This window comes from Enhydra lutris, unplaced genomic scaffold (genome assembly GCF_002288905.1).
Source record: "Enhydra lutris kenyoni isolate GAN:26980312 unplaced genomic scaffold, ASM228890v2 scaffoldscaffold12, whole genome shotgun sequence".
In the NCBI taxonomy this organism is placed as follows: domain Eukaryota; kingdom Metazoa; phylum Chordata; class Mammalia; order Carnivora; family Mustelidae; genus Enhydra; species Enhydra lutris.
The window spans coordinates 45,885,489-45,912,917 of NW_019154096.1; the positions used below are offsets into that span (position 1 = coordinate 45,885,489).

At 37.6% G+C, this 27,429-nt stretch overlaps 1 protein-coding gene across 10 annotated transcripts in view; it reads right to left on the reverse strand.

The window, feature by feature from the left end:
- LOC111145121 (cytoplasmic polyadenylation element binding protein 3) overlaps positions 1-27,429 on the reverse strand; it is a 148,808-nt gene that overhangs the window by 113,438 nt on the left and 7,941 nt on the right. For 5 of the 10 annotated variants that reach the window (XM_022499783.1, XM_022499789.1, XM_022499788.1 and 2 more), the window contains exon 2: positions 751-841. In XM_022499783.1, coding sequence (XP_022355491.1) covers positions 751-841 — 91 coding nt within the window. Of the gene's footprint in view, positions 1-681; positions 842-12,074; positions 12,084-27,429 lie in introns of all 10 variants that reach the window. The other 5 variants (XM_022499780.1, XM_022499782.1, XM_022499781.1 and 2 more) reach the window with 2 other exon arrangements.

Below are 27,429 nucleotides of genomic sequence, written 5' to 3' on the forward strand. Positions count from 1 at the left end.
AATATCGCAGGGACCCTAAAAAGTCCTATAAGACATAAAAAGAACTATCTGTAATTAGAAATGTAACATCAACCACTAACCTGAATTTACATTGGCTCTAAAAATAGGAAGTCCTAATATTGCTGACCTTGGGACTTTCTGCCTTCTATTTAACCCAAAACATTTGCACACTTTAAGACATTTTCTTTCTGTTCTAGCCTTAGAGAATGCAAAGAATCACTGGCTGCTCTTAAGGCTGTGTAGTGATACTTCCTATGCGACGAACGTGACTATATTTTAATAAAATGGAACTTCTACGAAGTTTTCTGAAGCAGTCTTTGGAGATTGGTTTACTAAATTTCATATTTCCTTGCAGAATACTTTGACTTAAATGAATTACCCTGGTTCAGCTGAGGATTCCAAATGCACCACGCCCAGAAAACTTGACTTCTGGTTTCATGCTACCCAGCACATGCTTCTGCCAAACATTATGATTAAAGCAATCAACCTTGATTATTGTAGGTAGCTGAACCCAGGTTAAAAAAAGAAAATCAATTTTAAATACATTCCACAATGCTTTACAGAAGCAAACAAAAACGGAAAAACAAAACAAAACAGAAATGAAAAAAAAATCACAATTATTAAAAAGCTGATTTTTGTTTAAAACACCAAGCAAGGAATGGACATATGAATATTCCTAACCTGCAAAATGATTCCTCCACATTATATCAGCGAAACTCATTGGTGGGCCACTGGGAGGGTAGTGTTTACCTTTCAGAGGCTCATGATCAGTCCTTATCATATCCATTAAGGAGTTCTCCAACGAGTGCAAGTTAAAAGTGTCATAGGGCCTACTCCGGTCCTAAAAATAAAAACACAGAATGAGACAATACATAAAATTACTTCATAAAACTAATACTATATCATTTGTTTCTTGCCATGGATTGATGACATGAATCAAAGTTCCAGATTGTTCTAATAACACATATTCATTTCATTAAGAATAATGATTTGGCAACATTAAGCTTAATACAAGTTTCTAGAATTAATTGCATCCTTTTCCCCAATATTCTTTAATGTATATGTCCCACTACTTCAGACTTTCTCTCAAAAGAACTTAAGAAAGTAAATTCAAAGGAAAGAGTCAAGTCAACTGACTTTGCCCTCAGCCCTTCACCCCAGCCTCCAATGTCAAAGAAACATTCTATTCAAATGAACAGAGAATTTTTTATCTAGAGGAAGTCCATAATTAAGAATTCTCAGTCTACAAACAGAATCACTTTCCTGAAAAAGCAAAAGGTGACTGTAGTTTCAATCTAATTTTATCGGGTATCTTTAATATTTATTACTGATAAGTTCCATACATTAGATATACTCTATAAAACTTAAAATGTGTCCAAAGTTTTATGAAAATTAACTTTTGAAAACCACTCACATGAAAAAACTTTAACCCAAGATAGTGTTTTCATGATGCTAGAGGCAAAAACATTTTGAAAATAGAGAGCTAACACAACCTAAGTGAAGAAAATCATCGTTCCACCACATTTCACTCGAGCCCATGAGAGACTATCATGTGCAAATTATTTTTACTAGCCTGAGCTAAAGGGAAGCACAACTCATGGCTTAACTTAACATTAGAGAATACACTACATTAGAGACTTAGTTTGCTTTTGTTTAAGAAAAGCAAAACAGGGGCGCCTGGGTGGCTTTGGTTGTATCTGACTCTCGATTTCAGCTCAGTTCATGATCTCAAGGTCTTGAAATTGAGCTCTGTGTGGGGCTCTGGGCTCAGTGCAGGGTTTGCTTGAGATTCACTCTCCCTCTCCCATGACCCCCACACACTCACATGGGCGCTTCTCTCTCTCTCTCTCCCTCTCTCTCACACAAATAAATAAATCTTTAAAAAAGAAAAGCAAAACACACATCTCAACAACCACACCAAATCAAACGATAGCAATGAGAGATTATTTTCAGGGTTCTGAACAGTTTCCCCAGAGCTGCAAATAATTACTTAGCGTCTCCAATGAACAATAGTTCAGTAATTGTCTGGATGAGCAAAAAAGGGATAAAATAGGTTAAAAATCTCAACTTCAGTGACTATCTTCTAGCTTAAGTCTTAACTCTTGGGAAGCTGTTTTTCTTCTGGGTTCTGGAAAGCATGGCTGTAAATCTATTCAGGGAGCCAGAAAGGAAAGTGGCATTTCTGCAGCACTGAGCATAAAGGAAGAATCAGAGAGTTACTAACTGAATGAAAGCAGTATGTATACATGTAGATCCTAAGAAGAGCCCTCAACTGAGCACCAGGAGGCAAGAATGCTAGAATAACTACTATCAATTGGGGTCTTTGGGGTACATCATGATCTACCTCTCCAGTCAGTGCCTGAAATTCCTCCCTTTATTCAAACGAGAGGACTGGCTAGAGTATTTCTAATATCCCTTACAATTCTATATATTTTTTTTTAACTCAAAGATGAGGAGTAGCAGTGGAGGGTGCAGATGTTTTCAAATGCCAGAGACAGAAATTCCATTTTTACAAACTTTTAATGCACAGGTCAAGGGTCAACTCCTATACTAGGCCCTGGTGATAGAGATGAATGTTGCAGGGGTGCCTGGGTGGCTCAGTGGGTTAAAGCCTCTGCCTTCGGCTCGGGTCATGATCCCGGGGTCCTGGGATCGAGCCCCGCATCGGGCTCTCTGCTCGGCAGGGAGCCTGCTTCCTCCTCTCTCTCTGCCTGCCTCTCTGCCTACTTGTGATCTCTCTCTGTCAAATAAATAAATAAAATCTTTTAAAAATTTTTTTTAAAAAGTACACACTCTGAAATCAGCCATCTGATTTTCAAATTCTGGCTCTGCCAATTGCTGGCATGTCACTCTGAACAAGTTTCTAAACTTTGGTTCACCTATAAAATTATAATTTTCCCTATGGTTATTTTCAGTACTAAATGACAGAATGTAGAACAAGGCATCTGTACAGTGGTGGCTACTGGAATATCAGGGAGAACAAAAAGAAACTTTTATGATGCCACCTTAGAGTACTGGGACATATATTTAAAAACCCAGAGGTTCACTAGTGCTCAACAGATGAAAAGATGACAGATGAAATGCAGGACAAAGTTTGCACAGCCTTCTTAACTGAACGAATTTCAATGCAGAGGTTTATTTTCTCATTAAAATTTATTTATCTATGCCTCACTGATATACTTTTGAAGCATATTATTCATCCTTTTTGTTTTATAAGTAGTAAACATTGCTAAAAGCAACTGATTAACCAGGAAGCCTGCAAGAAACAACAAAAAGGACAGAAAAAGTACAAAATTTGCAGTGAAATTCAAGCAGAAATCATACATAGATAAAACCAGACCACAATTTATCATTTGACAACAAAAGTTAGAAGTGGCAACTAACCTTTCAAGTTGTTTTTTTTTTTTAAATAAGTTTTGGTTCTCAATATAGGGAAAATAAGGAAAAGATCTTTTTTTTTATTTGTTTTTAATAAGCAAACACACCAGGAAGTATTAGAACATTTATAAATAATGCATCCCATTATTGACTCTTTCTTTAAAGATAACCAATGACAAATGCTATCAGTTAGCTGTATATAGAGGGAGCCCACTCCGATTGTACAGTTCACTAGCCCTGCTTTATTTTCTTCCCTCAGCTTGACTTAATATTAGTAAATTTATCAGGTATTTAAAATATGCCTGCCACTATTCTAAGCATGCTAAATGCATCCCCTCACAACTCTATTTTATAAACTAAGCAATTAAATCTTGGACAGATTAAGTAACTGGCCCAATATTCACAGGGCAGTAAGCAACAGAGCCAAGGCTCCAATCTACTCAAATCCAGACTGTGTTCTTAAGGCGTCTCACTCTACGCCTCCCTAACTTCCTCCTACTCCCTCTACCTTAAATCCTTTTCACAAACATTCCCTCAACCTAATCCTAACACATTCGGAGAGGGGCTTCTTTGACCACCACCCTACCACACAGGCAACCTAATTAATCCTCATTTGCCCTTAGTCATTTACTCTTATTCAAATGACAGTTAAACTCAAGAAGTGGCTTGATGTACCCTCTAGCATTGCCACAGGCCCACCTCCACCAGCCCTATCCCACTCACCTGCCTTTTTCTTGGGAGAGAAATCTAGGACTTTTTCTATCCTTCTGGCTTATTCCCATATTGTCTCCTAGAGATACAAGATAGAACGCTGCAAGGGTCCAACAACATCTGAGAAAAAAAGCAGCTCCAGAACCAAAGATGAAATTAATCATGGTGTTTTGCATGATAGGAACTGGGCTAAATGCTTTATAGCCATGATCTCCATCCTCACCACAACCCTAGAGGGTCAGCATTATCTCCATCTCACAGAAGAGAAAACTGAGGCTCACAAAGCTTATATATATATAATTGCTCAAAGTCACAAAGGTAGGCAGATATCAGGATGTGAACCCCCATCTATGACTTTCAAGTCTATGCCAGTAATGTTCCAAAACTTCTACAGTGATCAGTTGCTTTGTGTCCCATAGACAATGGGACTTGGCTAGCAAAAACAGAAGCACAGACAGGATCAAAAATCAAAAGGTGGGTAGATGTTTGAAAAGGCTAGGAAAGGATAACTGGGGTTGTCAAATAATACAGAAAAACAGGAGGAATTCTTTTTGTTTTTTTTTTAAGATTTATTTATTTGACAGAGAGAGAGAGAGAGAGATCACAAGCAGGCAGAGAGAAGAGAGAGAGAGGAGGAAGCAGGCTCTCCGCTGAAGAGAGCCCGACGAGGGGCTCAATCCCAGGACCCTGAGATCATGACCTGAGCCAAAGGCAGACGCTTAACCCACTGAGCCACCCAGGCGCCCCAACAGGAGGAATTCTTAAAGGAAGGTTTTTACATTTATCATATGGTTTCAACATAGGTATGGATAAAACATTTCAAAGTTAAATGCATTGAACACATAAGGGAGGATTAACTCACAAAACAAGTCATTTCCAAATTTCTGCTCTACTGCTCTTATTTTCTAAAAATTTTTTATTGGGGAGGGAGGGGCAGAGGGAGAGAAAGAATCTCAGTCAGGCTCCACATCCAGCACAGAGCCCAACACAGGGTTCAATCCCATGACCCCAAGATCACGACCTGAGCCCAAAACAAGAGTTGGACACTTAACCAACTGAGCCACCCAGGTGCCCCTACCGTTCTTATTTTCTAATGAGTTAACATTATTTGAAACTATCTCAGCTCCCTATCTATACTATAAATACTGTTTAGTGGTAATTAATATGCTTTATTTATTTTAAATGAATATTTAAGCACACAACTAACACATAAATCCATTCTTCCCGAACACACACAAACAGAAGACTATGACAGAAAAAGCAAAGTCTCCAATCCTGCCTTCTTACATTCTTCAGACCGCTACACACATTTGGCATGTATTCTTTCAGATGTTTAAAAAAAATATATACATATATATATATGTGTGTGTGTGTGTGTGTGTGTATATATATATATATATATATATATATATATACACACCCTCAGAAAAATGTTTTATGTTATTTCTTCCCCTAAACATAGAAGTATGCATACTGCTCTGCAATTTGCTTTCTTTGACTAATACTGTGCTTCTGAGATAGGTCCCTTTGAATAGGTATGTTCTTGCCTCTCCCCAACCCAACCATATACATCTCTCTCCTACAAAGTAAATGCATAATGACTAAATTAAAAGAATCAAGTAATTGCTTCCATATACATTCTATAAAATAACTTCTGATTTTGAGATTTCTTTCTCATCCTCTAGTTTTCTCAAAATTTCGGTTCTGACCCTTTAACTCCATCTCTTCCATGCTTGGTCTATTTAGCACAATGATTTTTTTTTTTTATTTAAATTTTATTTTTTTTTAACATATAATATCTTTTTATCCCCAGGGGTACAGGTCTGTGAATCGCCAGGTTTACACACTTCACAGCACTCACCATAGCACATACCCTCCCCAATGTCCATAATCCCACCCCCCCAACCCCCTCCCCCCATTAACCCTCAGTTTGTTTGCACAATGATTTTTTGATCCCTAGTTTCTATGAAAGACTCTACTAATAATGAAACATAACAACTGATAGAACTTATCAGTCCTGAGTAAAAATCAAAGCTCCAATACATCCAAAAGTTCAACATGTAGTGATTTCAAGCACAGAATCTGCTTAAGAGTACCCTAAAGAATAGACAGGACATCTAATAATAAATACTTGACAGGGGCAGCAAACAATTAGAGGAGTAGTACCATAAAAGTCCTATGTATGACAAAATAGAAGTCTAGGAATTTATAGTTCTAAATCAATTATTGTTATTATTTGTTAGAACCTGTCAAAAACTGAGGTTCCTATAACAAATTGAACTTTACTATAGTATTGAGATGCTTGACATACATTTTCCCTAAGATTAAAACCTTTCCTAAATTGGGATGCCTGGGTGGCTCAGTTGGTTAAGCGGCTGCCTTCGGCTCAGGTCGTGATCCCAGCGTCCTGGGATCGAGTCCCGCATCGGGCTCCTTTTTCAGTGGGGAGCCTGCTTCTCTCTCTGCCTCTGCCTGCCATTCTGTCTGCCTGTGCTTGCTCTCTCTCCCTCTCTCTCTGACAAATAAATAAAATCTTAAAAAAAAAAGTTGTTAAAAACCTTTCCTAAATAAAGGAAAACCTGTCACTCATGTGACAGAAAGGGGAAAAAAAACTTTTCAAATGAAGATTTTCATCCCATCTTCACCAAAGTCCTTCAGTCTATGGTCAATTTTAACCATCCCAAATGAGACTATTAGATTTGTAGCCCTCTGGAAAACATGACTATAGATTCTCCTTGTCGCTCAACAACAAGCAGATAATGCTCCTTATAGTTAACCTAAAGTCCTTATTAAGTTGAAATCTTTCTCCCTTCTCTAGTCTAAGAAAAGAAATAACTGATCAGCACCTGCTGTGAATTTTAATATTCTTTAAAATTATTGTTCAACCCAGGGGCACCTGGGTAGCTCAGTTGGTTAGGCAACTGACTTCAGCTCAAGTCATGATTCTGGAGTCCCGGGATCGAGTCCCACATCGGGCTCCCTGCTCAGCAGGGAGTCTGCTTCTCCCACTGACCTCTCTCCTCTCATGCTCTCTCTCTCTCAAATAATTAAATAAAATCTTTTAAAAAAAATTATTGTTCAACCCAGTCTTCCATACAAGACATTCTCAAGAACCTTCAATACAGCCTGGGATAAATTAGGGCATACAAAGAATTATAACTTCCTCATCTTTTTCTTCTTGAGGTTGACTAGTTCCAGTTACTTTAACCTTTTTTTTTTCTAATCAGATTATATTTTTTCTTGCTGTTAACAGCAAACCAAACTAAACAAGTTCTTGAGAAGCCTAAAAAAAAAAAAAGAAAGAAAAAGCAAGAGGATAGTTTCATTCGACAATCAAATGAGCATGACAACCAGCAATTTTCACCTCACCTCTTCCAGCTCCCAGCCAACCCCAACCTTCCTTCACAGCTCTTCTCACTGGTTTGCTACCCAGACCAGATAAGAAGCCCTATTTATCAGACATTGAGAAACATGGCTTTTGGAATCACCTTATTCACTTGTAATAACTTACATATTAAGGCCAAATCTAGCTGGGCAAAGAGTAAAGAGGTGGACTGGACAAAAAGTACAAATGCCTATTGCTACCACTTTTGACTATGGTAAACAGTTCAGAGCTAAGTAATATGCACTTTAAAAAGGAGCAGGAGTGGGGCGCCTGGGTGGCTCAGTGGGTTAAGCCGCTGCCTTCGGCTCAGGTCGTGATCTCGGGGTCCTGGGATTGAGTCCCACATCGGGCTCTCTGCTCGGCAGGAAGCCTGCTTCCCTCTCTCTCTCTGCCTGCCTCTCCGTCTACTTGTGATCTCTCTCTGTCAAATAAATAAATAACATCTTTAAAAAAAAAAAAAAAAAGGAGCAGGAGTACAATTTAGCAGTGTGTTACGTAAAAGGCAGAAAGCCAGACCTAGGAAGGATACAAAAAGGGAGAAAACTAAATACAATGGTCAAAAGAGCGGGCTTAAAGAAACTACAAAAATCAGAGTTGCCTCCTTCCTTGATTATTGGGCCTATGTGACTAACTGGTGTTGCCCCAAATCACTAGGCGGTTAGCAAGCTGAATATCATCCCAAGCAGCTTATTAGGCATTGGTTTATTAGGCTTGATAATGCAGGGGGAGGCTTGACCTTTGCAACCAAAATCTACTATAGAACATTAGGCAAAAGAACATGTAGCTCTTCAGATTGTTATCTTTTTACTGATCACAAATGTCAAAATCCATCCACAAAACTGACTAATTCTAGGTATAGTTGTGACTCTCCTTCCCCACCCCAATATTTTCGCTCCAAGTAATTAGCATTAACTCAATATATCGTTATTACTTCCTGACCATTATCAATTTTTACCATTCTACCATTATCAATAAATTGCAAATTCTGTGGGAGCAGAGATGTGTCTTACTCGTATTCCCATCACCTAACAGAGTGCCTAGCACATCATAGGCATTCAGTAAATGCTTTTTTTGGACTTAAATCATCCTTCAGATGGTTTCATAGCACATGATTTTCATGTAAAACGAAGAACTGCATACCTATTAGAATGACTAAAAAACAAAGAAAACCCCTGACAATTCCAAATGTTGATTAGGATACAGAATAACTAGAACTCTCATAAGTTACTGGTGGGGATGCAAAATGGTACAGCCACTTTGGAAAAACAATTTGTGAGTTGCTTAAAAAGTTAAACATACCCTAAGCTGTACAACCTAGCAACCCTAACTCCTAAGTATTTACTCAAGATAAATAAAAACATATGTCCATATGAAAACCTGTAAACAAATGTTTATAACAACTTTATTCATAATTTCCCCAAACCAGAAACTACCCAAATGCCCATCAATTGGTAAATGGATAAACAAATTGTGGTACCTCGACATAATGGAGTATTATTCATCAATAAAAATTAAATGAAGTGTTGATATGTGCTATAACACGGATAAGCTTTGAAAACACTATGAGAAGCCAGTCACAAAGGATCACATGTTGTATAATTCCAATTACATGAAATTCCCACAATAGGTAAATTAACCAAAGAGACAGAAAGTAGACTGGTCATTGCCTAGGGCTGGGATAGTCAAGAGGGAAACTGAAATTAACTGCTGGTGGTTATGGGGTTTCTTTTTGGGGGTGAAAAAAATGTTTTGGAATTAGATGGTGATTATTGACACACAATTTCATAAATATACTAAAAACCACAGTGTTTAAATAAAAATTTAAAAGGCGAATGAACTCCATGGTATCTTAATTATATCTTAACAAAGGTATTATTATTTTTTAAGTTTTTCTAATGTTTTATTTATTTTTCTTTTTTTAAGATTTTATTTATTTATTTGACAGACAGAAATCACAAGTAGGCAGAGAGAGAGAGGAGGAAGCAGGCTCCCTGCCGAGCAGAGAGCTGGATGCGGGGCTCGATCCCAGGACCCTGGGATCATGACCCAAGCCAAAGGCAGAGGCTTTAACCCACTGAGCCACCCAGGTGCCCCAAGTTTTTCTAATGTTTTAACAGGAACCATGATACTACCTGCAATCTATTTTAGGTATAGGACATGAGAATTGATAAGTTTCTTCAGCTATGACTGAAGGAAGGCAAAGTCTAGACTGTAGCTGTTCCATTCAAGAGCCACAACAGGACTCAGGTAATAAAACCTTAACCAGACAACAGAAAGCTCAAAACTCAAACATACTGCCAGTCAAATAACTAATGCCATCCATTGTCACAATGTATCATTGACATTTCTAAGGATGTCTTCAACAAGACCTACTAGAAGTTATTGACCATATTACCCACAAACAGCACCTTCTCATGTCTCCCATTGTTTCTAAGTTTTGTTTTTTTTTTTATTCCAGAGATTCCAGTCTTAGAGTGATGTGCTGTGTCCTTCAGAGACCCAGCTCATTTTGTATGTAACCAGGGCACATTTTAAAAATGATATGCTCCAACTTCTATCTAGAATTATTACTAGACCATAAAAGATAACCATATCCATAAACACCAAAGTCAGCCCTGCTCCTGTTCATTTCAATTGTTGTTTGACTTGAATGGATAAATGAGGAGTTACACAGCAGAATTCGCAGATTCACCAGAATCTGACAGGGGCCGCGACGTGAACGCTTCTGCTGTGGCCCCCTGTTATCCTCTGATTCTTGTATTTAAAAACTGGGCAGCAAAACACAGCTGCTTTTATGCAAATAGTCCTTGGGCACCTGGGTGGTTCAGTTGGTTAAGTGTCGGACTCTTAATTGTGGCTCATGATCTCAGGGTCAGGAAATCAACCCCTTCATGATTCTCTTTCCCTTTCCCACTTTCCTTCCCCTCTCCTTCTCTTAAAAAAAAAAAAAATTGTCCTGTGACAATGAAAGCAATTAAGCAAAACTGTTCCAATTTCACCTAGCGTCTAGGGATCTTTTTTTTCTTTTTTTTCTTTTTCTTTTTTTTTTTTTTTTAAAGATTTTTTTTTTTTAATTTTTTTTTCAGACAAATCACAAATAGGCAGAGGGGCAGGCAGAGAGAGACAGGAGGAGGCAGGCTCCCCGCTGAGCAGAGAGCCCGATGCGGGACTCGATCCCAGGACCCTGAGATCATGACCCGAGCCGAAGGCAGAGGCTTTAACCACTGAGCCACCCAGGCACCCGGGATCTTTTTTTTCTTTTCAGCTTTTTATTTAAGTTCTAGTTAGTTGGGCAACCCTCTCAGGTCTTCTCCCTCTTTGAAAGCATTGTATTCTATCATTCAATAAACTTTACTATTGCTCAAAAAAAAATTCTAGTTAGTTAGTTAACATACAGTGTAATATTAGTTTCAGGAGTAGAATTCAGTGGTTCATCACTTACATACAACACCTACTGCTCAACATAACAAGTGCCCTCCTTAATACCCATTATCCATCTAAAAACCTCCCTTCAACTCAAGGTTTGTTCTCTACTGCTAAAAAGTCTCTTATGGTTTGGGATGCCTGGGTGGCTTAGTTGGCTAAGTGTCTGACTCTTGACCTCAGCTCAGGTCTTGATCTCAGGGTCATGAGTTCAAGCCCCACGTTGAGCTCTACATTAGGCATGGAGTCTACTTTAAAAAAAAAAAAGTCTCTTATGTTTTGTTTCCCTCTCTTTCTTTCTGCTCCCATATGTTCATCTGTTTTGTCTTAAGTTCCACATATGAGTGAAATTCTACGGTATCTGTCTTTCTCTGAATGACTTACTTCACTTAGCATAATATAGTCTAGCTCCACCCACGCTGTTGCAAATGGCAAGATTTCACTCTTTTGAAGGTTGAGTAATATTCCACTGTATTATTATTTTTATACACACACACACACACACACACACACACACACACATCTTCTTTATTCATCAGGCAATGGACATTTGGGCTCTCTCCACAGTATGGCTATCATTGATAATGCTGCTATAAACATTGGAGTACATGTATCCTTCAAACCTGTATTTTTGTACCCTTTGGGTAATTACCCAGTAGTGCAATTGCTGGATTATAGGGCAGTTCTAGTTTTAACTTTTTGAGGAACCTCCATACTGTTTTCCACAGTGGCTGCACCAGCCTGCATTCCCACCAACATTTTTGCCAGAGGGTTCCCCTTTCTCCACATCCTCACCAATACCTGTTGTTTTCTTCTGTTGTTGATTTTAGCTATTCTGACTGGTGTGAGGTGGTATCTCATCGTAGTTCTGATCTGTATTTCCTTGATGATAAGTGATGTTGAGCAACTTTTCATGTGTGTGTTATAGTAGCTGTAGCAGCTAAGGTTCTTCCCCCTTTCAGAAACTAAGGTGATGCCATACCCAGTGTACACACAGATTAAGAGCTACGGACTAGAGTTCTTCACTGTCACTCCCCTGCCACCAGTGAAGAGGTCACCAATGTACTTGAGTGTTTATTTTTAAGCAGGAAACCTGGTAAGTACCCAAAAAATTCACTCTGAGCTGATGGACTGAGACCAGAAGAAGAGAAGCACATTAATTTTTCTGTTTTTGAACCATTCTCTTCTAATAGAAGGAAAAAGGAAAACAAACAAAAAGCCCACATCTCAAGTTTATTATACAATTCTGATTCCAGATGAGACCAGTAATAAAAATAAATTAAGTAACAAAACAAATATAATAGGATAGTTTGGTCAAAAGTGCTGTCTTAACCATTTTTAAAGCTTCATTATTTCTGAATTTGAGCAGGGCTTACTCCCTAGCCCCCTTTATGCCCAACCCATCTCTGATATAAGATAATGCAGGTTTATAAAAACATCAATCTGCCTTTATCTATCTGCCTCTGGGAAGAGAGAAATGGATATGTATACTGCTTTTCATAACAAGCCTTCTAGAATTTGTTGTCATAGTTACCATATAAGGATTAATACATCCCAGAACCTGTGCTGAGTACTTTACTTAATTTATTTAATCTTTACATCTTTAATATTTATAACTATGCTATAGGGTAGCTATTACAATCTCTATTTTACAGATGAGGAAACTAAATATTAAATTCAGTTCTTAATATAGATCAGGTGCCCTTGAAGGCAGCTATCCTCACACAAATTATTTGTTATATAAGCATTCCAGGAAGAAAAGAACATTTATAAACCCTTAAGCCAATCATCAATTTAAATATTACCACATTTAAGATGAACATACTACAGGGGCACCTGGGTGGCTCAGTTGGTTAAGTATCTGGCTCTTGGTTAAGTATCCGGCTCTTGGTTTTAGTTCAGATCACGATCTCATGGTTCAGGGTATCTAGCCCCTATTGGGCTCTGTGCTCAGTGGGGAGCCTGCTTCAGGATTCTCTCCCTCTGCTCCTCCCCTACTTGCACACATGCACACGCTCTTGTTCACACACTCACTCTCTCTCGAAAAAAAAACATGGATCTTAAGAAAAAAAGAAGTATATCAACCATTCCAATTTTTAAAAAAAGATAAACATATTAAAGCATCTAAAATGCAAAGCATCTATACTTACTAAAATATTTGGCATGTGGAAGACTTAAAAAATTTACTTTAAAATAAAGCCTGTATAATTCTAGTAATGCTACTTTAAGGTACTTTAGAGATCATTACATAAAATGAAGTAATTTAATTAAGGGAAATTCAGTCAGAATTTCCAAAATGTCCACATCATCAAATATTTTTTAGAAGAACAGTTTTCTCGGGGTGCATGGCTGGCTCAGTTGGTGGAATATGCGACTCTTGATCTTGGGGTTGTGAGTTCACACCCCCATGTTGGGTGGAGAGTACTTAAAAAATAGTCTTAAAAAAAGAAAAATAACAGCTTTAAAGACTTATTCATTTGAGAGGGAGAGAGAGAGATTGAGAACACATGCATGGGCACACACACACACATACACGAGCACACATCAGTGGGAGGAAGGGCAGAGGGAGAGAGAGAAGCAGACTCCCCACTGAGCAGGGAGCCCAAAACAAGACCTAGTGATCATAACCTGAGCTGAAGGCAGACGCTTAACCACCTGAGCCACTCAGGCACTCTGAAGAACAGCTTTATTTCACAAATGTTAGTGCTAACAAATTTGCCATGGGTGCTGAGGGCTGTTTTACTCTTTCTTCATTTATTCCACTTAGATTTGTTGGGAATTTTAATATACCTGGCATTAAAGATTAAGAAGTTAAGTGAGGCACAGTCTCCATCCACAGAAGCCAGCTGCCTAGTTTATAGATAATTACTACATAATGAGGTAAATGCAGTGACAGAGCTATGTACATGGAATTATGGGAGCACAAATGATGGAAAGATCCTTCCAGAAAAGGAAAGCCAGAGGCAGAGTTACTTGCACAGACATCTGGGCCCAATTTCCTCAAGAAAGTTGGAAGAACCCAAGAAGAGAGTCTCCAAAGGAGATATAAGATAGATATAGGCTGGGGCGCCTGGGTGGCTCAGTGGGTTAAGCCGCTGCCTTCGGCTCAGGTCATGATCCCAGGTCCTGGGTTCAAGCCCCGCATCGGGCTTTCTGCTCAGCAGGGAGCCTGCTTCCTCCTCTCTCTCTGCCTGCCTCTCTGCCTGCTTGTGATTTCTCTCTGTCAAATAAATAAATAAAATCTTTAAAAAAAAAATAGATATAGGCTACAAATAGATAATACTTTTTTGTGAATACAGTAACATTAAGGTTGTAGTTTAGCAAATCCTTTCTACAGGACAGTATCCATTAACTTATATATCAATAAGTACAATTTCAGCATAATATTCTAACACAAAAGAGTCCAACTTTATTTCAAAGACTTTTGTGTGTATATGAGGCCTTAAATCTTTTTCCTGGTATTCAACTTTGGAGACCTAGAGGGGAACACTACCATTATCTATTGAGCTAGATCTGCGAACATTCACTCTACAGCATACTAAGGCTATAAACAATCTAATTTCTTCCTATTACTTTTTATTTTAGATTTTATTTATTTATTTGAGAGAGAGAAAGAGAACAAGCAGAAGTAACTGCAGAGAAAGGGAGAAGCTGGCTCCCTGCTGAGCAGACAGCCTGATGTGGGGCTGGATCTCAGGACTCTGGGATCATGACCTGAACTGAAGGCAGACACAACTGACTGAGCCACCCAGCTGCCCCTCTTCCTATTACCTTTTATTTATAGAGTATTTTACATCTCATAAAGCATTTTCACACACACCCTTGCTCATATGAATCTCATTAAGGTGTCTGTTGAGCCTTATTTAGCATGCCCTATCCCACTCTGACATATCCCAGAATCTTTCTCCTATTAAAACAACAACAGAGCTATCAAAAACTCCCGGAATTAAATAATAGCAGAACTGATCCATATTGGCTATGTGCCTGGTACTGTTCTAAGCACTTTACAGGTTTTATCTCATTTCCTCCTCACAAAAGTCTATGGAAGTAAATACTATTATCATTCCATCTTAACAAATGAGAAAACTGAGGCAGAAAGCTATCACACAGAAAGTATGTGAGACAGGAGTCAAACCCAGGCAATTCAGAGCCATAAAATCGTTGTGCTCTTCTGCCTCTCAGTTGAGAATCATCCCTAGTTAATAATTCTCATTTCTGTTATTGTCTAACCTTTATTTTTCCATTCATCCTGGTGTTGTGGGGGGCTGGGGTATGAAAGAGAAATGTATCTTCTTATATATTATTGCTTATTCATTAAGCTGAATTGCAGATCTATTAAAGAACTGAAAAAGACTTACTGTTTTACTTAAATTTGTGTGTCAAACTCTATTTGAGGGAAATAATTTAGTGAAAAACATGAAGTAATAATTTGCTTCTGAAAAGTAATTAAAGGGATGCCTAGGTGGCTCATTCAGTTAAGTGTCGGACTTTTGGTTTCAGCTCAGGTCATGATCTCAGGGTCGTGGGATGGAACCCCATGGTAGGCACATGCTCAGTGCAGAGTCTGCTTAAGATTCTCTCTCCTTGGGGCGCCTGGGTGGCTCCATCATTAAGGGTCTGCCTTCGGCTCAGGTCATGACCCTAGGATCCTGGGATAGAGCCCAGTGTGGGGCTCCCTGCTCAGTGGAAGCCTCCTTCTCCCTCTCCCACTCCTTCTGCTTGTGTTCCGTCTCTCGTTGTCTCTCTGTCAAACAAATAAAATCTTTTAAGAAAAAAAAAAGGTTCTTTTTCCATCCCACTCCCTCTGCCTCTCCCCGGTGCAGTCTCTTTCTCAAATAAATAAATCAATCTTAAAAAAACAAAAAGGAAAGTAATTAAAGCAGGATCTCCTTTTAAGGTATAGCTATTTAGAGGTTCTTAAAACTGATTCAATTTACAAATTTAATTTTATTCCCAAAATGTTGTGGAAACATTTACTCCCTAAAAAGTGAGATGCCAATGTAAAAAAAAAAAATTTACGATTTTATTTATTTGACAGAGAGGGAGAGAGAACAAGCAGGGGGAGAGGCAGGCAGAAGGAGAGAGAGAAGGAGGTCTCCCACCAAGCAGAGAGCCTGACATGGGGCTCAATCCCAGGACTCTGGGATCATGACCTAAGCTGAAGGCAGATGCTTAACTGAATGAGCCACCCAGATGCCCCCCAATGTAAAAAATTTTATATATAAACATAAATATATGTTTATGTATAAATTCACATACATTAGTCTTACCATGGGCTCTATCATTGCTGGAATATATTATGCCTTCTGGAGGCAGAGGGAAAAATAAGTTGACTGGCAGTGTTATGATTACTCTCATTCGATGAAACTATAGGGTATATACAACATTCTAAAGATTTATTTATTTAAGAGAAAAAGAGACAGAACACGCATGTGTGCACATGGGGTGTGGGACAGAGGGAGAGAGAGAATCTCAAGGAGATCCCCGCTGAGCCTGACGCAGGGCTGGTCCTATGACCTGAGTCAAAACCAAGAGTCTGATGCTAAACCAACTGAGCCACCCAGGTGCCCCTCCCTCTTTTTTTTTATTAAGATTTATTTATTATTTTAGAGAGAGAGAGGGATATATATGATATTCCAAAAGCAAAGACTAAAAAGAGGAATTTCAAGGAAAGGAAATTTGAGGAAGAAAAAAGGAGAGAAAAGCTATGAAAATATAAAAAGGAAAAAGCAGACAGAACTCACTATTTGCACAACTGTATAGACAAGAAAATCAGTCTCTTCACTGGGATGACCAGTGGTAGCCAGAATTATAATACTCTGTTGCTCTGCATTAGGTAAAATATAGTAAATCACAGCACAGCACAGGCACTCAAATTTCAGTAGAAGTGGACAATTTTACTCAATCTCCCTGTGAATCAATTTCCTCATATGTGAATAACAATAACAATAAAAATGTGGGTAACAATACCTACTTCATATGGATGTTACAACAACACTATTTGTAAAGCTCTTAGTACACTATGTAGCATAAAGCAAGCACCAAATAAGTGTTAAGTAAAATAAACAAATTAATACCAATCTTCTCTATCATTGGGCAGGAAGGTAGTAAGGTGGTTATATACCATGGCATGGGAGTCCAGAATGAACTTTAATTCTGTTTTCATGAAATAATGATGAACCAACATAAAAGCCAGGCTTGACTTACAGGCTGAAAAACTATGGAACTGTGAAAGATGCAAGTGGCAAATAAATTACATTCAACTACACACATTCAATGGAACTGAATATACAGAAGGCATAAGAAAAATCCACAGCCATTATTTTGAAATAATGGAAGATGGGAAAGTTGTGAAGACCAAAAAAAGGAAGGAAAATATTATACACATGTACACACTTTAAGGAGTGATATCTAAATTACTGAACAATCTGTAGCCACTTAGAAAAACTGTAGGTATGAACAAAGCTTCAGTGGATATACAGTGCTTTTTAAAATGCTTTTTGCTTGAAAAATTTTATGATTTTGTTGACAACAATTTCATTTAAAATATAAACATAAAAACTCAAAGATAGGGGCGCCTGGGTGGCTCAGTTGTTAAGCATCTGCCTTCGGCTCAGGTCATGATCCCAGAGTCCTGGGATCGAGCCCCATGTCGGGGCTCAGTGGGAAGCCTGCTTGTCCCTCTCCCACTCCCCCTGCTTATGTTCCCTCTCTCGCTCAAATAAATTAAAAACAAAACAAAACTCAAAGATAATAAACTAGGGATACCTTTAGTGATAAACAACGAAAACACCCTTAAACCGTAAAGAAAGCAGTACGTAAAATTAACAGAAACAGTAGCAATATATTATACATATTTACCCATTTCTGGGTAATAGTTGTTGTTCCAAAAACTCAATGGCTTTAGAAAATGTGAATTTTGAGAGTGAAATGAGAATGTTTAGAAACATTCTGCCTACTAGCAGCAAAGGCTTAATCTAATAGATAGTCTGTCAAGTATACAAGAAAACTCTTACATTCTCCTTGTAAATTACATATTATATCTCTCTATATAACATGTTTCATTAATGTCATGCTAATGGAAGTCCACTAAAAGTAACTGGGTGCCCTAAAAGCACCCAGTTACTAACCTCAGTCTCCAAAACTTTATTTAAGTACTTATTAAGTATTAAGTATAAATACTTATTTAAGTATTTATTAATTCTCCCCTCCCCCTCTTGCAAGACACTCTTGAGCCAATGTAAAGGTGGTGCCTGTTCAGCAGGTTTAGGAAAACCAGCTTTGTATGATCAACAGGTTTCCCTGGTGGTCTTTGCACAGGGCTTTGCCAAAAAGTTAATAAATAAGCCTTGTAAACTTCAGTAAGTTGTGTTGAGGATGCATAATGAACAGTTAGAAAAGAGAAGTTAGAAGTTAGAAGAAAACAGAAAAAAGTAATTACAGTTGACCCTTGAACAGCATAGGTTTGAACTGCATGGGTCCACTTACATGTGAACTTTTTTTCAATCAATACAGTACAGTATTGTAAATGTATTTTCTCTTCCTTATTTTTTTTTAAGATTTGTTTATTTATTTGATAAAGAGAGAGAGAGAATGAGTCAGAGTAGGGGCAGAGAGAGAGAATCCTAAGCAGATTCCCCACTGAGTGCAGAACCCAGTGTGGGGTGCGATTCCACAATCCATGAGATCATGACCTCAGTGGAAACCAAGATAGGACATCTAACCAAATGAGCCATCCAGGTGCCCCCCCTTTTATGATTTTCTTAATAACATTTTCTTTTCTCTAGCTTACTTTATTGTAAAAATATAGTATATAAAACATACAACATGGAAAACATGTGTTAATCAGTTGTAGTACCAGTAAGGCTTCTGGTCAACAGTAGGCTATTAAGTTTTCAGGGAATCAAAAGTTATATGTGGATTTTTGAATGTGCAGAGTGGGCGGTCTGTCAGTGACCTTAAGCCTTGTATTGTTCAAAGGTCAAATGTATGTATAAGTTGTCCTAAGTGATTTAAATTACCTAAATTAAAATCCACACTTGTAGCACTACCTTATTTTGGAAGGGTGAAAAAACAAATCACATGGGCCCTAAGGTTCCTGCCTGTATCAGGCTCCCAGTTCCATGGGGAGTCTGCTTCTCCCTCTGACCTTCTCCCCTCTCATGCTCTCTCTCTCTCACACTCTCTCAAATAAATAAATAGAATCTAAAAAAAAAAAAAAAAAAAAGAAAAGAAAAAGAAAAGAAAAAAAGGAAGAAGAAGACCCTCTTATGAATTCTATGGAAGAAGAGCAGAAGTTGTTCTAAGGAACACTACAGCATAAAAAGATGCTCTCATAACACTCCCAGGGCCTGAGCTTATATCCTACTCCCCCACTTTGAATTGCATGCATGCTGCTCATTCTCATTTGAATACCTCTCAGTGCCATAACTCTCAATCTATTATGGAGACAGAGATTCAAGAAGTGGAAATATCCTTCTCCATAGTTTAAGAATGAGAATTAGAAACTGCAGTTTTGATTTCCTGAACTTCAAATGATAAAATTGAGAAAGCAACAGTTTGATGTTCTGGAAGTACCAAAAAAAGAAAGGGGGGGGACCCATATTCTTCTCTTCTTCCTCAAACCTTTTAATGGATAGGGACCTCTACAAAGAATGGTGTGAGCAACATAGTGTCATGAAGTTTTAGCTGAGGCAAAACCGTGTAAGGAAAGAGAAAGATTTAAAAAAAAAAAGCCTAAAAGTAGATACGATTTAAGTATAACAGCTCAGAATGATCTTGTTCTCCTTCACATCCTCTACTCCATCAGCCAGCGCTTGTGACATACTTTCCTTTGAAAGGTTTCTCACAGTTTTACCTTCATAGAGTTGTGCTAAACCCAAGATAACTATCATGCCTTCTCTCTGACCCCGGGCTGTACTGTGGCAGGCACACACATTTCTCCAATCTACCTGCTTGGTCTTTCTAAATATATGTTTTTATTGTCCCAGTGCTCTGATCTCAGTCCTTCAGGGTTCCCATTGTCTGAGGCAGAATCCACATCTCTAAACCAGATACTGAAGACTGTCACTATCATGATAAGCACCATCAGTATTAGTCTAATTCTGGACTCCATTTTGCATTCCCTACTCTTACTTCACTTTTATCTCATCTTTCTCATCTACTTCTAATCTATGTTCTCTTCTGGTGTAGTATATACAAACACATCTTAAATGCTTTTTTAAACCAAGTATAATCTGGCAAATAAAAATGTATTGGGGTTTTTTTTTTTAATTAAAAAAATTTCAATCCATCCTCACCTCCCAGTAAGATCTAAAAGTTCCCCACCTAGTCAGGAAGTTCTGCTCAATAACCCCATTTATTGCTCACTTTTCTTTCCTTATTTTCCTTATATTCCTGTAGCCAAATCCTATCTATCCTACAAAGTGGAGCTACAAGGACCTTCTCTATGACTTTTTTTTTTTTTAACCATTCTAGGACAAATTCTTGCCCCTCCTTGACTGTTCATGACAACTAACACATCACACCATCTGGTACTTGCTTTCATATAATGCTCTGTTGCATAGCTGTTAGTTCCTAAGGACAGGATTCAGATAATTTGTGTCATCCACAATACCTAACACCAGTCCAAGAACATAGTACATAACTTGTAAATCCTGAAATCAAACTCCAGTTAACAGCATTGCCACATATAATGCATGTGAATTTCTGTGGATTTAAAATAAAGAAATAATATGTAAAGGACTATATAAGAATTTTGCACAGCATGATGGTTTATATAGCTATCTCTATGGAACATAGATCTACAGAATATTTCTTTTCTATATAGGTTGTCTTTTTATAATAATTGAGTACTGTAGAAGTCATCAGACTCGATCATTAAATAATATACACAATGCAAATTATGCTGAACACATGGTCTTTGATGGTTTAGAACAAGCATGAAGTGTCTTAGAGGCATCATAAATATTATTATCATGCCACAGGAGATTAAAAGATTGGGTTTTGAACTTGCTTATGACATTCCCTAGAAGAAACTTCTTAATATAAATCCCTGATGTCAGCGTACTTGCCTATGGCTTGCTTGCATAAAACTAGAATATTGAATGAGCGATTGCTTAACTTCCTGGACAGTATAAAATGGCTGCCTTTTTGAATATTTAATTACTGTAACAAAAGCTGAAGCATCCTTTTACCTAGCTTTGTCCTCTTTGTTGAAATCTTCTTCATGTCTTTCAGTGTTCTCTGACGTCTCAGCATTCAATACATTCTCTATTATTTATGTCCCTCTAACAGAATGTGTCACTCCAACTCCCTTGTCTGCTTCAGCCCTCCATTATGTCCCGCTGTGTGAAGCAATATATTCACTATCAAAAGATTTTTCTTCCTTTCCTCCTCACTCAGGTCTTACATTTTTTATATTAAGCTATAATTTTCCTTAAGTCTCTGTGTTTCACATTTAACAAAATCTAGGCCTAAATTAGAATATCAAATATCCCATTGTATTTTAAAATGAAAATCATGTGTTACACTTGCATGATTCACCAACTTTAATTCTGCTCAATAACTTTAAAATAGCTACAATGGAATAACATCTCATGTGCTATATCACACCAGCTGATAAGTCAAATAGGATCATCTATATGGGCAAAAAAGTAGAAAGTACGCAGTAAGATCTAAAATGTGAAAAAATTTTGTTACCTTCAGATGAGCTCATATCTTTGGAATGTTGAGGAATTCAAGGTCAAAATATAATAAAATCAATCTTCCCACCCAGTCTCAGATCTTCTAAAATGCTAAACTCATAAGGCCTTTGAAAGTGGGAGTTTAAAATTTTCCATTCATCGAAGTTTTATTGTGCAATAGCTGAAGCATTAACACACTTCATCTGCTTTTATTCTACTTAAAATCAATATAAAGTTTAATCTGACCAATATTGCCAAATAAAGTTTCATCAGCATTATAAAATGGTTCAAAGTATTTAGATTGTGTTTTTGCAGCTTAAGGACCAACTATTTTTAACAAGATTTGACTATTGTGATGCTGTCATTACATAGATTTAAATAATAAAGTCTTTTTCTTTCTCTGGAAAATTTTTGAGCATGATGGCAATGAAGAGCCTGGTAAAGCTTTAACTTAAACTACCAATTAAAAAACAGCAACTAACTCCAGCAAACAAACAAAACAGGGTCTCTTTTAATCTAGGTATATGCAAAACATGATGCTGGAAAATGTTAAGAACTGGCAAAAGTCTGGCCAGTTGTTCTTACTGGGACTTGATATCACGTATCTCAACCTGTATCCGGAAATGCTCTGTTGTTAAAATTCTCTTTACCAATAGAAATCAGGAAATACATGACGGATAGGTTTCCACACTAGCTTATAAGTAGTTAATTGGTTACAAAGCTAAACAAAAAAAAACCTCAATCAGCAGTCAACATCGTTTCCATGTGAAACTTCAAGGTCTAATGCACTTCTCTTCAGTGAGTTACAGGTCAATCACAGAGATCTAGGCCAACTGCCCCCACAGCACAAATCCCCAACTTCTACCCCCTCCCCAAGTTCTACTCTCTACTCTCTTCATTAAGTTACAGTTATAGGAGTGGGTCTTTTAAGATCATAGCAATGACAAAGAAGCCAATGGGAGAGTGTAAATGTTCCTCTGAGATCCTTTGTATATTAGCAATTTCTTAAAGTCAGTATTTCTGAGCTGTACTTCCTACACCAAAATTAAACAACATCCCTCTCTTGAGTCAAAATTTGCTGGCCCATTTATTTATTAAAATACAGAAGCATCTATAGTTGAAGCTTTGCTTAATTGACTTTCCAGATTAAGTCATGAGTTCTATCTCCCTTATATAAAATGCCCATAGCATACTCAACACCTGTAATGGGAATTAACCCATTAATTTCTGTCCTGTCAGATAAGCCGCAGGCTTACCTAGAGGTGGTGGGTTTGTCCCCAAGCCTTTTTAATGCTTGTTACTGTAATTACATGATTTAATTTACTATACATAAACCTATGAACTGAATGTCAAAAAATTATTTGCATAATGAAAAGCATTTTTTAATGTTCTAGAAAAAGCTAGATAAAAAAGGAGTTGGGACCATTTTATTTAGAAAGTTCTCAAATTAAAGTGAGGCAGAATCTGTGGAAATATGAAGAGGGAGAAAAATTTATGAGACAACTAAGTTTTTCAAATTTTTTTAAAGGTTTATTGGGTGCCACGTAGCAGTGCTTTTACTCTAAATCTAGGATTCTTGACCATTTTTGAGTTATGGGCCCTCTTGGAAATTTAATGAATGGTACAGCCCACCCTTCTCTCTAGAAATACAAATGAATAAACAACATACAATTTTGGTGGGTCCTACACCCTGGCCTCATTTCCTTTCCCCTCCACCCTCCAGCCTCCCCCAAAACACATCTCCTTGTGGCTCTGTGGATCCTAAGCTTCTAAACATTTTATCATGCTTATACCCATTAAAAAACTAAGCACCATATTAGTGTAGCCAACTAAATTCCATAAGGTTGAATCTTAACTTTGTTAAGACCTTAATGATATTTCAGATGGGTAATATTATCCATTACCTCTCAAAGAGTTTATTCAACTTAAAAATAACAGATTCCTGGTTTCATTTCTCTTATTGCCTGTGACCCTCCCATATGATTGATTGGTTAGCAATTCCTTGTAGTTCTTTGCAATGCCAGGCTGTAACTCATAAACAAGATGACTAATCAGCCAGCATACACTCTAATTCTCAGGGTACAATAAAAAAAAAAAAAATCAGGCTAGAATCAAAAAAAGCTCTTGTCTTAGAATGGTAGTTATTTCTTCTCTCAGATTTACTGTTCTAATAAGTAGTCCACGAAGTAATCTATCTTAATAAGGTTTTCCTTCCCACACATTAAGAGTCACACAAAAGCATGGGTGGATAAGAGATGTCAAATCACTTGTTCAAATATTCCCAACACATAGCTTTGCCTTCTGAAGTTCCTCCACTCTAAAACCACCTGGCTTATGAGTCATGAAAATTCTAATCTGCCACTATTGAGCATTTTCACCTCTAGATCATTTTCCCCAGCTGCCTTAACCAAAACCTAGGAGTCATTCTAAATTCCTCCTACTCCTCTCTTCCCCACATCCAAGCAATCACCAGTCCTTCCAGTCAGCCTCCTAATTTATTTCTCCAGTCTGTCTTTTCCTCTCGATAGCTTTAGGTCCTTACATGTTAACTGGCTTCTCGGCCTGTGTTTGGTCCCTGACAATTATATCCCAGAATAATCTTTCTAAAACAAAGATGTGATCACTTCACTCACCAATTTCAAAGCCTTAAAATGGCTATCTTTCTCAGCTTAAAAATCCTTCAATGTCCCCATTGGACAAAGTTGAAGGCAAAGAATATTGGAATGTCCTTGTGATCTGGCCCCTTCTGCTTCTTCAGCCTCATTGCTCCTTGCCTCACCCCAATCTTGAATCATCTGCTCTCTCAGCACACCTTGTTGTTCTTACCTGTATACCTGCTGTTCTCTCTGCTTAAAACAAATCTTTTTGCTCAAACTCCTACCCCGTCCCCTGGTCTGCCTATGGAACCCTGCCCATTCAGCTCTAAATAAAGCATTAAAAGGCCCAAAGTCTCTGAGACAGTATTATGTTTAATAGTTAAAAATTGGAGGCATCTAGGTGCACAATTTGTTAAGCAACCGGCTCTTCATTTCAGCTCAGGTGGTGAGCCCAGGGTCATGGGATCAAGCCCCAGGTTGGGCTCAACGCTAAGCCAGCTTTATATTCTCTTTCACTCTAACTGTGCCCCTCCAGCTTGTATGTACATGCCTCTCTCCCTCTCTCTCAAATAAATACATCTTCCAAAAAAATAGTTAAAAACTAAAAACAGGGGTGCCTGGGTGCTCAGTTGGTTAAGCCTCTGCCTTTGGCTCAGGTCATGATCCCAGGTACTGGGATCGAGTCCTGCATGGGGCTCCTTGCTCAGCGGGGAACCTGCTTCTCCTTCTACCTGCTCTGCCACTCAACCTGTTTGTGCTCTCTCTCTGACAAATAAATAAAATCTTTAAAAAATAAATGAAAACAACTTAAATCTTCCAAACATAAAAATGATTTGTTAAATTACAATGGATTCCCATGATGGAATATTACACAGTAATAAAAAATGTTTATAAATTTAATGATATGAAAAGCTAAAAAATATGGCTATAAAATTGTTCACACAGAATCATCTCAACCGTATAAAGTACATTATGCATTCACATAATAAAGAGATAATTGGCAGAAATGCACCAAAACAACAGTACTTATCTCTGGGTAATAGGGTTATAAGCGATTTTTTTCCCTCCAGTTTTAAATGGTAAACATGTATTACTTCCAAAATCAGAAAAACTGAAAATATTTTAAACTGTGAAGACTTTCCCGGAGACTTCTCAACCCACAAACACACACACACATGCACAAAAATTTAATCATTCCCTCTGATTCAAGTACACACCCTTTGTTGTGTATATCACACACTATTTTAAAACTTATCCTTCTATATTTTAATTCACATTCATCAGGGAGATGTCTGACAGGATTTGGTTCAGCTTTAATCCCTACTGCCTGATCTCAAGTAGCGGTCAGTTAAATATCTATAAAATGAAATTACTTTTACACTGCATGCACTTATTTCATAGAGTGACAAGTATTACAAAGACAATGTGGCATGAGGGGAATCAGGGAAGATCTGGGGAAAGAGTGCGAAATCAAAGGCATATTAAAAGATGGTGCATAACAAGAGGCAAGCAGGAAGAGTGGAATAGAAGAACTAGACATGGAGTCAAAAGACCTAAGTTTCCATTACTGCTTTGTCACCTACGAGTCAGGTAATTTTCTGAGTCTCAATACTTCTAAATTAGGAATAATAATCCCTAATTTACAAGAACACGTGAGGATTAAATAAGATAATTTACATGAAAAGGGTAATACTTGGCATTCAGGACGCCCTGTGTGTTTTTAGTATCTATTTGGAGAAGGACATCAAAAACAATACAACACCCAAAAGCTGGAGTACACGGATTATGATTGTGAGCGAATATGTCAAAAGAAACTCACCAATGTGAATCTCATCCTTTTGATCAGAGAATTCCATAACAGATTTGTAGTTCATAAAAATACTGCATATACTATCCTTCTTAGCTATATTCTACTATTAATTACAATTGCTTTAAACAACAATGTGGCAAAGAGCTGAATAATCTACCCACAAAATCAAATGCAAATACATAAAAACAGATTCATATCTAAAAATTTTCTTTCAGCCTTTCCCCACAATCTCATAAACATTACCGATCTTCACTATTTTTAATCTCCTACAAATCTCAGTTATAGTTCTCTGGTCCAAAAGAGGAAAGGAAATTTTCCACAGCAGATTGCAAAAGAGAGGTGCTGGGCACATTTACTTCTTGTCCTTTTTAACTGCTGTGTATCTGAAACCCAAGAGCCGGGTATCCTGGACTTGGAGTAAGGGGTTAAATTGTCAGATCATGAAAATGTTTCCTCTGAAGTATTTCAATCCCTATTAGTCCCCAAACTCTACCATATTTTTAAGATAGAAAGCCTTTTGCCTTTTCAATGCTTTCCAATCTCTCTGCTTTCCAATCTCACATTCTTCAAATGACTGACTGACTGAAATGGGCTACTACAACCTACTCTTTGTCAACCTCTTAGAACAAAGAATTCTCTTTTTTTTTTTTTCCCCAAACAATTCTCTTCTTAATATTTTTAAGTGCTATCGTCAGAATTATTCAGACCTTCGTTCTGGTCAGTTTTAGTATTAATAACTTGATTTGAGATGTCAGGAACAAAACAGATTACCATGACAGGATAAATTAACTCCACAAGAATGAGTTGATTAACAGTGAGTAGGTAAAGAAAAATTTAAGTCGTTAGATGCAAGCTAGTGTTCCCATCTACTGGCTGCCAAAATCTTTTATGTCAAAACAAGAACTCTGCTTGCTTTTTGGCATACCAAACCTGCAAACAGAGCCATAGCCCAGAAACTATCGGATGTCCATTAAGTCTGGGAATACAGGTAATATTTTCTATTTTTACAAATTGAAGATATCCTTTATGACATTACATACATTCACATTTCCACATTCTATGGACATTTTATAGAAAAAGGTACAATGGCAAATCTGTCTCAAAAATATTAAATATACTATATTGTAGAATAAACAAAACTATAGCACCTTGTGTTTAAATGTTTATTCAGTCATTTAATGAGCAGCTACTGAGTGTCAGCTGTTTGTGAGTTTCTAGACACTGGTTCATTTGTTGTCACTGATCATTAATTGCATTGAGTTACTAAGAAGAGGGTGTTATTTTTTTCCTCTTCTACTTGATCCTGACTTTGAAGTAAGTCTGAATGCTTAAGAAATGAAGATATTTGGCTGTACAAGTCTTACCCACACAAAATTAGTACACAATGTTTCCTTCCCTTCATGTGTATTAATTCTATGATCATCTCAAATGATATAAAGG